The sequence below is a fragment of the Lichenostomus cassidix genome, chromosome 11 (genome assembly GCF_008360975.1).
Source record: "Lichenostomus cassidix isolate B80296 chromosome 11, HeHo_3.0, whole genome shotgun sequence".
Taxonomy (NCBI): Eukaryota; Metazoa; Chordata; class Aves; order Passeriformes; family Meliphagidae; genus Lichenostomus; species Lichenostomus cassidix.
In genome coordinates, this window is record NC_139492.1 from 3,386,354 (window position 1) to 3,399,625 (window position 13,272).

At 44.4% G+C, this 13,272-nt stretch overlaps 1 protein-coding gene across 1 annotated transcript; it reads left to right on the forward strand.

The window, feature by feature from the left end:
- Positions 1-403: 403 nt before the first annotated feature.
- HSBP1 (heat shock factor binding protein 1) lies at positions 404-2,229 on the forward strand. Its single transcript, XM_085071449.1, has 4 exons — positions 404-531; positions 977-1,043; positions 1,430-1,549; positions 1,966-2,229. Exons 1-3 carry the CDS (start codon positions 487-489, stop codon positions 1,546-1,548), a joined length of 231 nt encoding a protein of 76 aa, XP_084927575.1. The 5' UTR covers positions 404-486; the 3' UTR covers position 1,549; positions 1,966-2,229.
- Positions 2,230-13,272: the final 11,043 nt, after the last annotated feature.

The window sequence follows — 13,272 nt, forward strand, 5'->3', positions numbered from 1 at the left end:
TTTAACTCAATAACAGAGGGGAAAAACATCTTAGTGGAGCTGACACTGAGAATAATTACCCATTCTCCTCCACACGTGAAGTATTTACAATAAAATTATCCAGCTTGGTCTGTTCAAAGCAGCAGAAATGCCAATGAGCAACGCCAAGGAGAAATAGAAGACAAAACACTAATTAATATGAGAACTGAGCAAGTTTTGAGGAATGCTGATAAGAAATAGAAGACAGAACACTAATTAATAGTAGAACTAGGCAGCTTTCAGCCGAAATGTATAAACAGTGAAGAGCTTCAATAATTGTGACCAATTTGGGGACTACAGGGGGGTGGGGAGGAGGACTACATTTCCCACAATGCACAGGGAAAGGACTACATTTCCCACAATGCATAGGGAAAGGACTACACTCCCCACAATGCCCCGCGGGGCGTGTTCTCGCGAGAGGCGGGAGCGGCGGGGCGCGGCCGGAAGCGGCGCTGAGGCGGAGCGAACATGGCGGAGACAGACCCCAAGAGCGTGCAGGACCTGACGGCCGTGGTGAGGCCCTGGGGGGAGAGCGGGCCGGGAGGGCGAGCAGGGGCCTCAGAGAGGGAGGAAGGGAGGGAGAACGCCTTTCCTGGGTGGGGCTTAGGGCAGGCTGGTCTGTGGGAGGTGTGCCTGCCCGTGGATAGAGAGGTTCCTTCATCGCAGAGCATTTTGACACCCAAAAGTGCCTCCGTGGGGTTAGCAGGGCGCTGGGAGTTGCTGGGGTGGGTTTGGACCTGCTTGTGGAACACGGGCGTTTTCTAGATCTTACAGATGTTTCCTGTAAGCGACACTTCTCCTTTGTGTACATGTATTTAAGTATTTTACATATATGTGTATTTATACTGCAGAGTTTTGAGCTCAGCAGCGAAAGAACACGGTACTTATTACGTGAGATTGGTTACTGTAACAGCCTCTGATGGAATGAAAACATTTATTTTTTTCCCTTTTCTACTAGGTGCAGACATTGCTCCAGCAAATGCAGGACAAATTTCAAACCATGTCTGACCAAATAATCGGAAGAAATATCCTTTTCTAAACTCAGGAGATAGGCGCAGGATTAGACGTGTTGTGAAGTCTGCCGGTGGGGTTTGTAAGAGAGTTTGAGCATGAGAGTTTGAGCAAAGCTGGCAGACAGCAGGGCTGGGTGGGATATTGGGAAGGAATTTTTGGCTGGGAGGGTGGTGAGGAGCTGGGATGGAATTGCCAGAGAAGCTGTGATGCCCCTGGATCCCTGGAGGTGTCCAAAGTCAGGCTGGACAGGGCTTGGAGCAACCTGGGATAGTGGAAGGTGTCCCTGCCATGGGATGGGATGGGGTGGGGTGGGGTGGGGTGGGATGAGCTGTAAGGTCCCCTCTGAATGCCACACCCCCCAGGCTGCAGAGCTGTCCTTTCCTTGACCCCGGGGCAGTCGATGACATGAGCTGCCGCATCGATGACCTGGAGAGGAACATCGCTGACCTCATGACTCAGGCAGGGGTGGAGGAGCTCGAGGGGGAGAACAAGACCCCAGCTTCCAACAAGGGCTAAAGTGAGACAGCTGCTGCTTGGAATTACTGCCTTGAACGCAGAGGGAGTTGGTCTGTGGTGGGCTGGGATTTGTGCAGGGCAGAATTAGAGATTTATTTATTTTAAATTATTAAAATAAATTATAAATAAATTAAAATAAATTATTTAAATTATTTATTATATTCTCACAGCATTCTAATTGCTAACTTGCCCATATATACAGTAGGCAAGAATATATTACAGGTATATTCTTGCATGTTAAAGTACCTATTTTTTATGATTCTTTGACATAAAAATACAAATTATTATGGGATTCATTGCTCTCAATGTCAGTGGAAATGACATTAGCCTGAACCCCACAAATGAAAAATCTATGATGAGCATGATTCTCTTAATTCTTAGTAATCGCCTTTCTTTCTATTATTTTTCCCCCAACAGGTTGCCAATAACTCAAGATAAATCATGGAAGATGACTTTTTTCTTTTTTTCTACAAATCCTTGGAATTAAAGAATGGCTTTTTGCAAGTCCTGTGTGTAAAAGCATTTTTATATGGTTACAGAGCTTGCATTCCTAATGTACATTGTATAGTCGGGGTAGGGTAGTTTCTATTTTGGTTTGTGTACTGTAATTTCACTTTTTTGAATTCTTGTTCTGAGGATCACTTGGTTGTGTTATTAAAACACAGATCTTATGGATCTCAACTCCTGGCTGTATTTTTTTTTGTGGAGTCACTTTTTTTCTCTTTCCTGTACTTTTCTAGACGTTTCATGTTTGATAGCTCAGCATTTAGTGACTCCCAACAAATGGGAATCTTGCCTTGTCCTGCGTGAGTTTGTGGAGTGAAGCACAAGATTGAAACTTAATTAATTGCATTAATTGTAGCTCTTGAGCATCAGGCACTCACTGGTTGAGGATTGTGTTGTTTTTCATACATGTAATGAAGTGATTTTTGGAAACACGAGACACTGAACATGCAAATCATCTCTCCTACTCCTGGTATCACCTGAGCCCTGTGTTCCTGGAACACAAAGCAGAAATGCAGATTTACCATGAGAGACATCTGAGCAACCACTGCCACTCCAAGCTGGGACACCTGGACAGACAAGGAATTACTAACTGTGAACAATCTCACTGTGGGATTGAAGGTTTTTAACACTCTGCTTTGAAAGTGTCCTTTGGCATCACCTGTGATCAATAACTGGGATTGGATCAGGACTGATACTGGACAGAGCAGGGATGGGATTGTGGGAATGTCTGTGTGAGTTTTCAGTGGAAATCACTGGCTCCTTGGACAGAGCAGTTCATTGAAGAACAAAAAAGGAGAGAATCCAGTTAGATTTTTAAAGCCTTGCTTCTCTTGGAGTAACAACTAGCACCACCTCTTCAGAATACCTGATTTAGAGAAGTGATTACTTTTCTAATCACACCCACATCTTTGGGCCTGGAGGTTCAGAGGTTACATCAGAGTATTTTGACAATGAAAGTGTCTCTGGCAGAGTCTGTACTGTGTGACTTGTGAAGAAAAATGACCAATGTCAGCTATTCCTGACAATCATTGCAATGCTCCTCCAGCTTCCAATGCAGATTCCAGCAAGCACTAGTGGCAGGCAGCAGTTTGAATGTGAACCACACCCAAACTGCTCCCTGAACACCTCCAAATGAGCAGCTGAGTGCTGTGAAGGCAATATGACAGGTCATTTTTCCAAATTCATTGTAATAAAAGCTCATCATAACGGGAATTTTGTGAACGTGAGAAACATATCGATATATACTTGTAATACCAGCCTTAGGTTCTTTGTAATGCCAGTTCAGAAAATCTAATAAACTGTTATGTGGTAACAAATAAGTGAGGTTGTGTGTGTTAAAGCACAATCTAAGTGTGTCAGTATGGGTGAGATTGTATTTAGTTTTAAGTTATAAAAAGACTTCAGCACAGCTGCTGCTCACAGAATTCAGTCTGAAAATACAGGTGTGGTGTTTGATCAAAGGGTGGTGATTCATGACCAGACAGATAATGGACTTTAGCAAATGATTAGAAAATACCAAATTCATAGGAAAGTGTATTAAAGTCAAGATTATTTTGTATATTGTTTATATATGTTCATTCTCCCATCATTTCTGATGTTTTAAATCCTCATCTCCCTGCTCCTCCTGGGGCACAAATGGTCATTGCTGACTTTCCCTGCAGCCTCCCCTGAGCAGCAGCAGCAGCTCTGCTTTCCTTAAGTTTATTGTGGCAGAAAAACTGTGTGGAAAACCATTTCAGCTTTAAGAAGCAGCTGTATTTTTTCCAGTCATTGCAAAAATTCCAATCATTCAGTAGGGATATTTTCCCTCATAAATTTAACATTTCCCTGATTTTAACTGCTCTTCCCTGCGCTATTCTGGATTTCCATTACCACCACTATCTTCCAGCCCTGCTTCTCCTCCCCTCTGCCTCTTCAGAGCTCCATTTCAGCTCTTCCTGAGCAAAGATCTGTGGTTTCCAAACTCTCTCCAGGTGCCTACGAAGTGTGGATGCTCTTTCCCAAAAAAATCTGCATTAAGAACAGCAAATAGAATCTGTTTTCCTGTGGCAGGAATTGAGTGACATAATGCAAGTCTTCAACCACAGATTCTGCAGCCAATCTTTTATAGCAGGGCTGGTTTTGAATGAGAATTAAAACCTGAGAGCCCAGAAATAAGACAAATATCTCTGGGTGGCCTGTTTATTTTGCATTGGGCAACACTAATAAAATTGAAACTTTCATCACCTGATGCCTTAATTCCTATCCTTAGAGCAGAGCAGAGGAACAGTGCAGAGGAACAGCATTCTAATAAATGCGTATTTTGAAACACTTTGGCCCACTGATAAATGCTCCAGAATTATGATATCCTTAAGAGGATTTTTCATTTAATCTCCACCCTAAAGACAATATACAGTAAATACAGTCCAGGCAGCTTTCAGCAAACAGCATCTGGTGCAGGCACTGAATGAAGCTGGTTGGGGACAGTGACACACTGAGCTGTGACCCTCAGCCCTGCCACAGCAGGCTTGGGAATCTCCCTTTGCACTGGGAAAGTGTCCTGGCGAGTGTCACTGCCTGCTGTGGCACAGGGGAACTGTTGGGCTCCATCCTGCCTCTCTGGCACTCTGGTTTTGTAGGGAGCTTTGTGCCACCTGATGTTTCCTGTCCTCTTTGAGGTTTACCTTCTCAGCCCCCCAGGAAAGTTCCCTTGGGAATTGTTTGCCAGAGGTTCCCGTGGGAATCAGGAGGTGTAACCTGCCTGCCCTGCAGGTGCTGAAGTCACTCACTGGCTCTTCCTCCAGCCCTGAAAACTCACAGAATTCAGCCTTCCACTCTATAAATACATTTGGCATTGCTCTCCAAAGGAAAATCATGTTGATTCTGCAGTTTGGCTGACAAACAGCTGTAACCACAGCCAGACACTGCCCAGCATTTCTCCAACATCCCACCTGAGCCTGCAGTGTTCCTGGAGGTGTTCACATGGAATTATTGAATGCAAGTCTCCTCTTACCCAACATTTTAGCAGATGGTGCCTTCTAGTGGCACAGTCCCTGCTCAGATTAATTATTCAGTAACCTTTAATGTGGAGTTCAGATGTTGGGGCTGGAAACAACCACATGTTCCTGAAATGTGGTTATTGCACCAGGCACTGAGGCTTTGTTTGCAATTAAGAAATTAATAGGATGCACTAATCACTTCCTGAGCTTTAAGCCTCGCTGTTTTGAAAAGACCTAATGCTTGCTGAGATTTCTTTTTTCTGACTCTGATGTAGAGCTAATGAAATTAGGTCATTAGGAAAATAAAGAATGGGAATATTTAACTCTTATCCCTGCAGAAACATTATAAATCAGACCCAATGTTCTTAAGAAATGAATGGGACTGCAAATGCTGAAATTAATGACAAAAGCAATCAACACTTACTAGAAGGGATAACACTGGGTTCTCCAATAAGTGGGATAAAAAAGTTAATCAGGTTCTCATCAGAGGGTTGCAACTAGTTGTGTCATTTTAATAAATTCAACACATGCACCATGCAGCTGAGAACTGGGGGTGTTTTAAAAGTGAATTAACCAGAGATCCTTGAACAGGATTTGCTGCTCTGGAAATTCTATCCAAGTCCCTTTTCCAAATTATTAGTCATATCAAAGGGTAGAGATTTGTGCTTTTTTTTTTTTTTTTCCCCCAGCTCTCACCTTTTTAACTGAACATTGCAGTGAAAACTCTTTTCAGAGTGAGTTTTCAGAATCCCTCAGCTAGAGCTCTCAAATTCTTTGCAGGTGAAAGTGGAGGAGATAACTGTGGAAGCTTTGATAATCTGGTTTTAAACATTCTTAATTTGTTTTTTTCATGCAAGACCTTCAAACTAACATTGTTTTTTTTTTTCCCAGGCTGGAACCACTTTTAAATAAAAGTTGATGCAGTTTTAAAAGTTTAAAAGCCTTAAAAGTTCAAGGCTTTACTAGTGAGCAACTGTGGAAATGAATGTGACAATGAAGTTTGAATTGTTCCACAGAGATCCCAGACATGATCAAGGTCTTCCCCCCACATTCCTGCTGAAAACACTTTGGGATTCAAGGGGATGGATGAGTTTGATTATTAATGCTGCTCATTAGCAAGAAATGTAGGAAATGGAAGTCCTTGCACAACAAAACTCCTGTTAAATTCCATTTTGAGCACTTCTGAATCAACAGGTATCGGTGAAAAATATTTAGCAGAATGACACCACCTGCCATTTCTAATTTTTTTTATTATCTTTCCACTGTTCTAAGCAAGAACTTGGTTATAAATGCCGACAATTGCCACTAGAAATTATGATATAGTGAGGAGCACAAACTAATAAAGTGCAGGTTTTAGTCTCAGTTTTCACACATTATTGGGTTTGTGTTCCCAGATCTCATCCCTCCCACTATCCCAGGGTGCTCCAAACCCATCCAGCCTGGCCCTGAAGATTCCTGTTTTCCAAACACTGACATTTATAGCATCTCTGTGTTCTTCCAGAGTTGGAAAACAACAAACAGAACGGAATTTTCTGCTGTCTTTACCCATTTGTAGCCTCGTCCATCCGGAGTGTTTTAGGAAATCCTGCTCCTCCCCCCTGCAAGCCCTGAACAAAATCACTGCTTCACACATCACACTAAATTAAAAGCCAAGTTATTGAACCTGAGGCGTGTTTAAAAACCAGGAGGCTTTTCACGCCGTGAGTTATTTTAAAACATCTTTGAAACTACTCCGCAGGCTGAAGTTTAAACAATTAAAATGCATAATCACATTTTAAAAAGCAGCACCCAAAATGTAAGTCATTTTGTCACAGAGGCTGCTCCAGCGTGGTTTGATTATTTAATGTTATGCTCCAAAACCAATTTATACCCCACAGCCTTGATCTCTGTTTCAATTTCAGGATGTTAATGCATGCACCACTGCTGTATTAGCTGATAGGGCAGAACAAATACTTCAGGAAAAAAGCCATGATTAGAATTTGAAATCTCCCTCAGCCACGTTTAATCCCCAAACGTCCTCACCTCGCTGGCTTCTCCTGCAGCTTTGCCCCACTGGGACCCCATGCTCTACACCTGGAAAAAAATGATGATTTAGCATCAGTGCCAGATGAATGCAGAGCTCTGCAGGGAGTGGGGAGGTTCAGCCCCTCCTGCTGTGAGTGTTAAAGTTGTCAAGTGAAAACATCAAGTAAATCTCTTCGAGCTGAACTGTCACCAGCAGCAGGGAGAGCAGGGAGTCCCCATGGCACAGAAATCCTGGGATCCACTCTGGGATGAGCTCAGGCTGCAGGGATATCTGCTCATTTCCCTCTCTGCTTTACCTGGGAGGAATTCCCATTCCTCTTTCTTGGGCTGTGCCCAGCTCTGGGATGAGCAGGAATTTGGGATGTGGTCACTGGGACACCCAGCAGGGTTTGCAACTCTGGAATATTCCTGGGATGGGCAGGAATTCAGGATGGAGTCACTGGGACACCCAGCAGAGTTTGGAGCCCCTGAAACATCCCTGGGATAAGCAGGAATTTGGGATGGAGTCACTGGGGCACAGGGCAGGGTTTGCAGCCCTAGGATGAGCAGGAATTAGGGATGGGATCACTGAAGCATCCAGCAGGGTTTGCAGCCTCTGGTATATTCCTGGGATGGGCAGGAATTCAGGATGGAGTCACTGGAGCACCCAGCAGGGTTTGGAGCCTCTGGAACAGCCCTGGGATCAGCAGGAATTTGGGATGGAGTCACTGGGGCACAGGGCAGGATTTGGAGCCTCTGGAACATCCCTGGGATGAGCAGGAATTAGGGATAGAGTCACTGAGGCACCCAGAAGAGTTTGCAGCCCTTGGAATATCCCTGGGATGAGAAGGAATTTGGGATGGGATCACTGAGGCACCCAGCAGGGTTTGGAGCCCCTAGAACTTCTCTGGGATAAGCAGGAATTAGGGATGGGATCACTGGGACACCCAGAAGGGTTTGCAACTCTGGAACAGCCCTGGGATGAGCAGGAATTCGGGATGTGGTCACTGCCATCCTTTCCCCACCAAAGCACACAAATGCTGGGCAAACAGGGGCACAGGATGCTCGTGCAAGAGAAATGATTTTGTATTCAGAGCAGTGGCAAGGGAAGGAGTGAAATTCAAGAAACTTCTCGGTGGGAATTTAGCTGGCAGGCAGTGCTAGCCCAGCCATCCCTGTGTCATTAATGCTTTATTAATTGCGTGCTTGGAGCCCATAAAGTGATTCATTACCTTTTCCAGCCCGAGACATTTTGTGTATAAACACAGCCTGACTTTGGAATCTGCATTCCCAAGCAGCTCAGATTAAATCAGAGTTAACTCCCCTGCCCAGCAGAGAACACACACTTGTGCTCTTTGCAAGCAGGCACTGGTGGGAACTGTTCCCAAATTCCCAAATTCCCTCACAGGGATATTTCTGAGGCCCAAGGAGAAGGCAGAGGTGAAGTTTGGAGCTCCACAGTGGCACAGCAAAGCAACCTTTTCGAGGTCTGCAGCAGGGCTGTCTGGAAAACCCTGCTAAATAAGCCTGGTTCCTATAAAAAGCAGCAGATAATCTGGAGGCAGCTCTGCCAGGAACTAAGTGAGCAGTTATTTTCACTGCGAACTCCAAATTCCCCCTTAAAGACTGCCTGGTGTTTGTATAATGAATCTTCACTCTTAGGGCAGAAAGATTTCATTTTTCGTTATCAGTTAGTCTTTTTCTTACTGATTTACAGCTTGGCTGAGAGAAGGATGGAAACACCTCCCTGCAGCAACCTCTCCAAACCCACAGAAACAAGTGGCTCATTATTGATGGCAACATCCGTATATTTTCCAAGGAAGCTTTCCCAAGCAGAGGGACTGTGACATTTTGCAGAAGTTCTGCAGTTTCTCGTGCACAAGGGATGGCAAAAGTGGAGATTTGTCCTCCAAGTGGCCTTGCCTGAGCAGCGTGAGCAGCTGGAGTTGCTATCATTAGCAGGCAGAACACCTCTGCAGGAGGCGCCCGGCTCGAAACCAGAGAATTCTGCATGATTACAGCCCAGCAACTCCACAAAAATCAAGCAGAAAGTTTTCCTGAGGGAGTTTATCTACCAAAAAAAAAAAAAAAGAAGTTTATACTAAGGTTAGCATGTATTTAGCATGTATTAATTGAGTCTGAGTGGGAAAAAATTGTTGTTTGGAGATAAACAGAGAGTTTCAGCACTGGGAGGGAGGAAGGGCTGAGGGCACTTGGCCTCGCTGCAAGGACAGGGATGATAAATGCTTCACCCCAGGCTACTGCAAACAGCATCTCCAGCTCCAAGGGGATGGGTGAACAAGCACTCACAGCACTGCAGAAATGTATAATTACCCAAAATTTGCTGTAAAGATGGGCAAGGCTGTGGCCAAACAATGCCAGTCAGCTCAAAAACTGATTATTGCTGTTAGGTGGGGAATGGGAACTGGCAGACAAATGCACCATGGTGAGGGTTTGCTAGCTTTGGTTGCTCTAGTTCTCTTTAGAATCATAGAAAAAAACCCTAGAAAGTACCTCGAGAAGTCTGCTGTCCCTCAGTGTGCTCCCCAGGATATGCCATGAAGGCTGACAGGTTCAGTTTAACTGTTAGAGATGTCAGTCATAGAAATCCCAGTGGGTTTGTGATCCTGGAGAGCTCCAGCCTGACCATCCTGCTGGACCAGCCTGGGTGATCCTTTAATTCTTTGGGCTTTGGATGATACAGGCCAAGGTCAAAGACCAGAAACAGTGAGAAAAGGCCAAGCAGGTCAATTTTTTAATGATAAAAATGGCTCTTGTAGTTTGCAGGAAACCCTACAGGTTGAGCTTTATCACAAACTAAATACACACAGCGTAATTCCCCAGAATTGTTGTACAAATGCCACTAGAAATTTTATTTAACCAAGCAATTTGGATCCATGACTAAAAACCCTTTAATCTTCACCCAGATATCTCTTGCTGTTTAAACATCAGTCCATCTCACTCATTACCATGTTAAATCCTGCTCCTGGGCTGATGTGATCTGATTCCATTCCCACTGTTCTCCACTGCCTAGAACTGAATTGCCAACTGAGTGGCAAAACCCTTGCTAAAAAAAGATATTTCTACAGGTTCAGCAGCAGATATCTGTTTTTTTTTTTCACGAGCAGAGTGGTGCTACATTTCTATTAAAGGAGATAAATGCAGCTGGAGTTTTGCTTCAGCATGAAATTAGCTCAGGTTTTGGGGAGTAAACTGCCTTGCATGGAAAGCTCATAAATCTCCTTTACCATTGCTTTAATTTTACCATTTTTCAGGTGTAGCTGCTGGAATTGATGATCAGAAGGGATCACATGGGTCAGACCCAACCTACCCCTGAATTCTGGTACCAAACAGAGCCAAAATCCCTCTTCTCTACAGCCTTGAGCAAGATACTTCAACAGCCTCCAGAATTCCACTGGAATCAGAGCCTCCTGATGAGAACAAGAACAATCCCTTGGATTTTCCTCTTTTCCAAAGAACAGGAGCAGATTTATTGCCTGGAGGGAAGAAGTGAAGCAGCACTGGAATGTTTAGAACCATCAATGCCAGAGCTCGTGGGACAGAAACCTCTCAGGTCCTACAAAATAGCAAATCTCAGCCATTTTCCCCTTACCTGACAGGTGTGTTCAGCCTTCAAAACCAGCCAGGACAGCGCTGTTTCACTAATTAGCTGCAGAAAGCCTCAATGTTTGTTTGATTCAAGAATCAATCTGCATTTAGTGGGGGATTTTGGCCACCAAGTAGATTCCATGGTCCCTCCCTCTCTCAGAACTGCTGTGTGTTGTTGTCAGTGTGACTGGGAAGCTTTACAGCTGTAATATCTGCAATGATCATTCACAAATAGCTCAGAGTTTAAGAGCTACATGCCTTCAAAGCAGCCCAAAACCTGATGAAAATACCTGTGATTTGAGTAAAGATCACACATTTCCCATGAAATGCGGAAATAGCTTTAAAATGACAGAAAACCATGGAGGAGAGTGGTTGGAATAATGTGATTCCCAACTTGCTTGTGTGATTTTTCTGTTGTTGTTCATTATTTACTGCGTGTTCAGAGCCTGCAGGAGGACTCAGGAAGTGCTGTCTTAAATAGAGACCACGAGGATAAATTGATAAATCCACCAGATCCTCTCCCATTTCTGAGGCAGCTCCCTCAGCTGTGGCTGTAGATGGCAGTGTCCCCCGTGCTATGGAGACAGAGCAGTGCTGAGGGAGGAATCTGCCTCTGGAATTGAAGTTCAGCTGGAACTCCTGCTCCTGGTGCCTATCAGGTGCCCAAATCCCTGCCCTGGTACCCATTAGATGCTGGAATTCCTGCTCCTGGTGCCATCAGGTGCCCAGATCCCTGCCCTGGTGCCCATGATATGCTCAGATCCCTTCAGTTTGTCCCAGCAGTGCTCCAACCCAGGACTGGGCTGAAGCACAGTAAAACAACAATCAGAAGGGATTTTACTGACCATAAATTTGATGGCTGAAGTGTTAAATCAGCCAGAAGCTCAGCAACGAGATGGTGTTGGTGACCAAATGGGGAGCAGCATTTCTGACCCACTTTGTCCTGGGAAAATAGAGAAGATCTCAAGCTTCTTTCCAAGCAAATTCAGAATCTGTAGCATCTTTGTGTTCCTCTAAAAAAAAAAAAATTAAAAATCCTCTTGTATTTTATTATCCCAACACAAATCAAAAGCAGCTCACCTCCATAAGGCAGAATCAGAATAAATAAAATATTTTATTTGAATAAATCTTTTGTTCTGAGGGCTGGCATCATGAGTGGGGTGGATGGATGGTGCACTGCTGATGTCTTCCTCCTCCTGCCAGCTCAGGTGACACTTTGGAACAGTAAAGACCCATAACTCCTGGGGTGGTGAGACAGGGAATCCATAGAAGAAAGCCACAGATCACACTGTTATCTCACTTTTGGATGATAACAACCTCCTCCCTTCCTGTGTTCCCTTGAATTTCAAACTCTGCCTTGACAAACAGGGGATAAGTATATTTTCTGATTACAGGGAAAGTCGAATTGATGTTGTGCTTTTATACCTGCACTGTGCCACTCTCCCAACAGAAAAAGTGATCGAGAGAGATGATGTTCCACTCATCATGCTGCTCCTGTTCTTCCAAGCAAAGCCAGGAATGGCAGAATCAATGTTCTTCTGCTGAGAATTCATCCTTGTCCCTCAGGGTTTTGGGGCTTCACACCAATAAAAAAAAAAACAACTAAGCCTCCACTTCAGCTTTGAACAGGGATTTTCCAAAGTGAGCTCATTCTGCCATGATTCTTCTCATGACACTTTCCCTCTCTTTTTTTTTCCACATCAGCAACTTTCTAATAGCAGCAGGGAAGAGAAGAAGAGCTCCATAAAACAGTATTAAACAAGGAGGCTCATTGGTAATTAAAGTGGGAATGGAGATAAAGGAACACTGGGTAAAGCCTGCTGCAGAGCCTCTCTGGGATATTTCAAACCGTTTTTTTGAAATAACATTTCTGTCTTTCCGCAGCTAATTACGCATTTGCCGCACACCAAGCAGAAGGCTAAATTAATTGGGAGAACAAAGGTGATTTGCTGTGCGTTGGAAGGAGGCCATGGGCACTCATTTCCCTCGTGGGAGAGGAGCTGCTGACCTTCCCTGGGTTTGCCACGGACCAAAGGTGGGATGCAGGAGCAGGATGTGCATCCCAACCCTCCCTGGGCCAGCCTGGCTGGATGGGAAGGTAGAAATTCCTTTTCCTTCCCTTCCAGCTCCTCTCCATCCTCCCACCATCTGGCACGAGATTGCTTCCCGGAGAGCTGCCAAATCCAACGTGTCAATATCAATCAGCAGAGGCACAGCAGAGTGTCTGGGAGGCCCAAACTCGCCTTGTGCCTGTCAGACTGATCATCTCCTCCGAGCTGCTTCTTCACAAACAGCTGGAGATTTTTAAACACCTTATTAAAATAGAATAGATCATCAGCAGCTGGAGCGTCTCGAAGATGAATGTGGCTTTATGCCAGTAAATATAATGCTTGCCAAAAAGCAGGTGGCAGCTATGACTGCAGCTCTCCACAAGAGTGCTGCCCTTCCTGGTGCATTTATTGAGCTGGACAGGCAATACCTGGTGGGACAGGTATGGAATACTTATTTCCTTTTCCTTATTTCCTTTTCCAGCTGGTCAGGAGTTGCAAATATAAACTATGTATTCTCAGACTTCCAGAATGTCTGCTGAAATATGAAGCAAATCAGTAATTCCTTTTTCTGATGG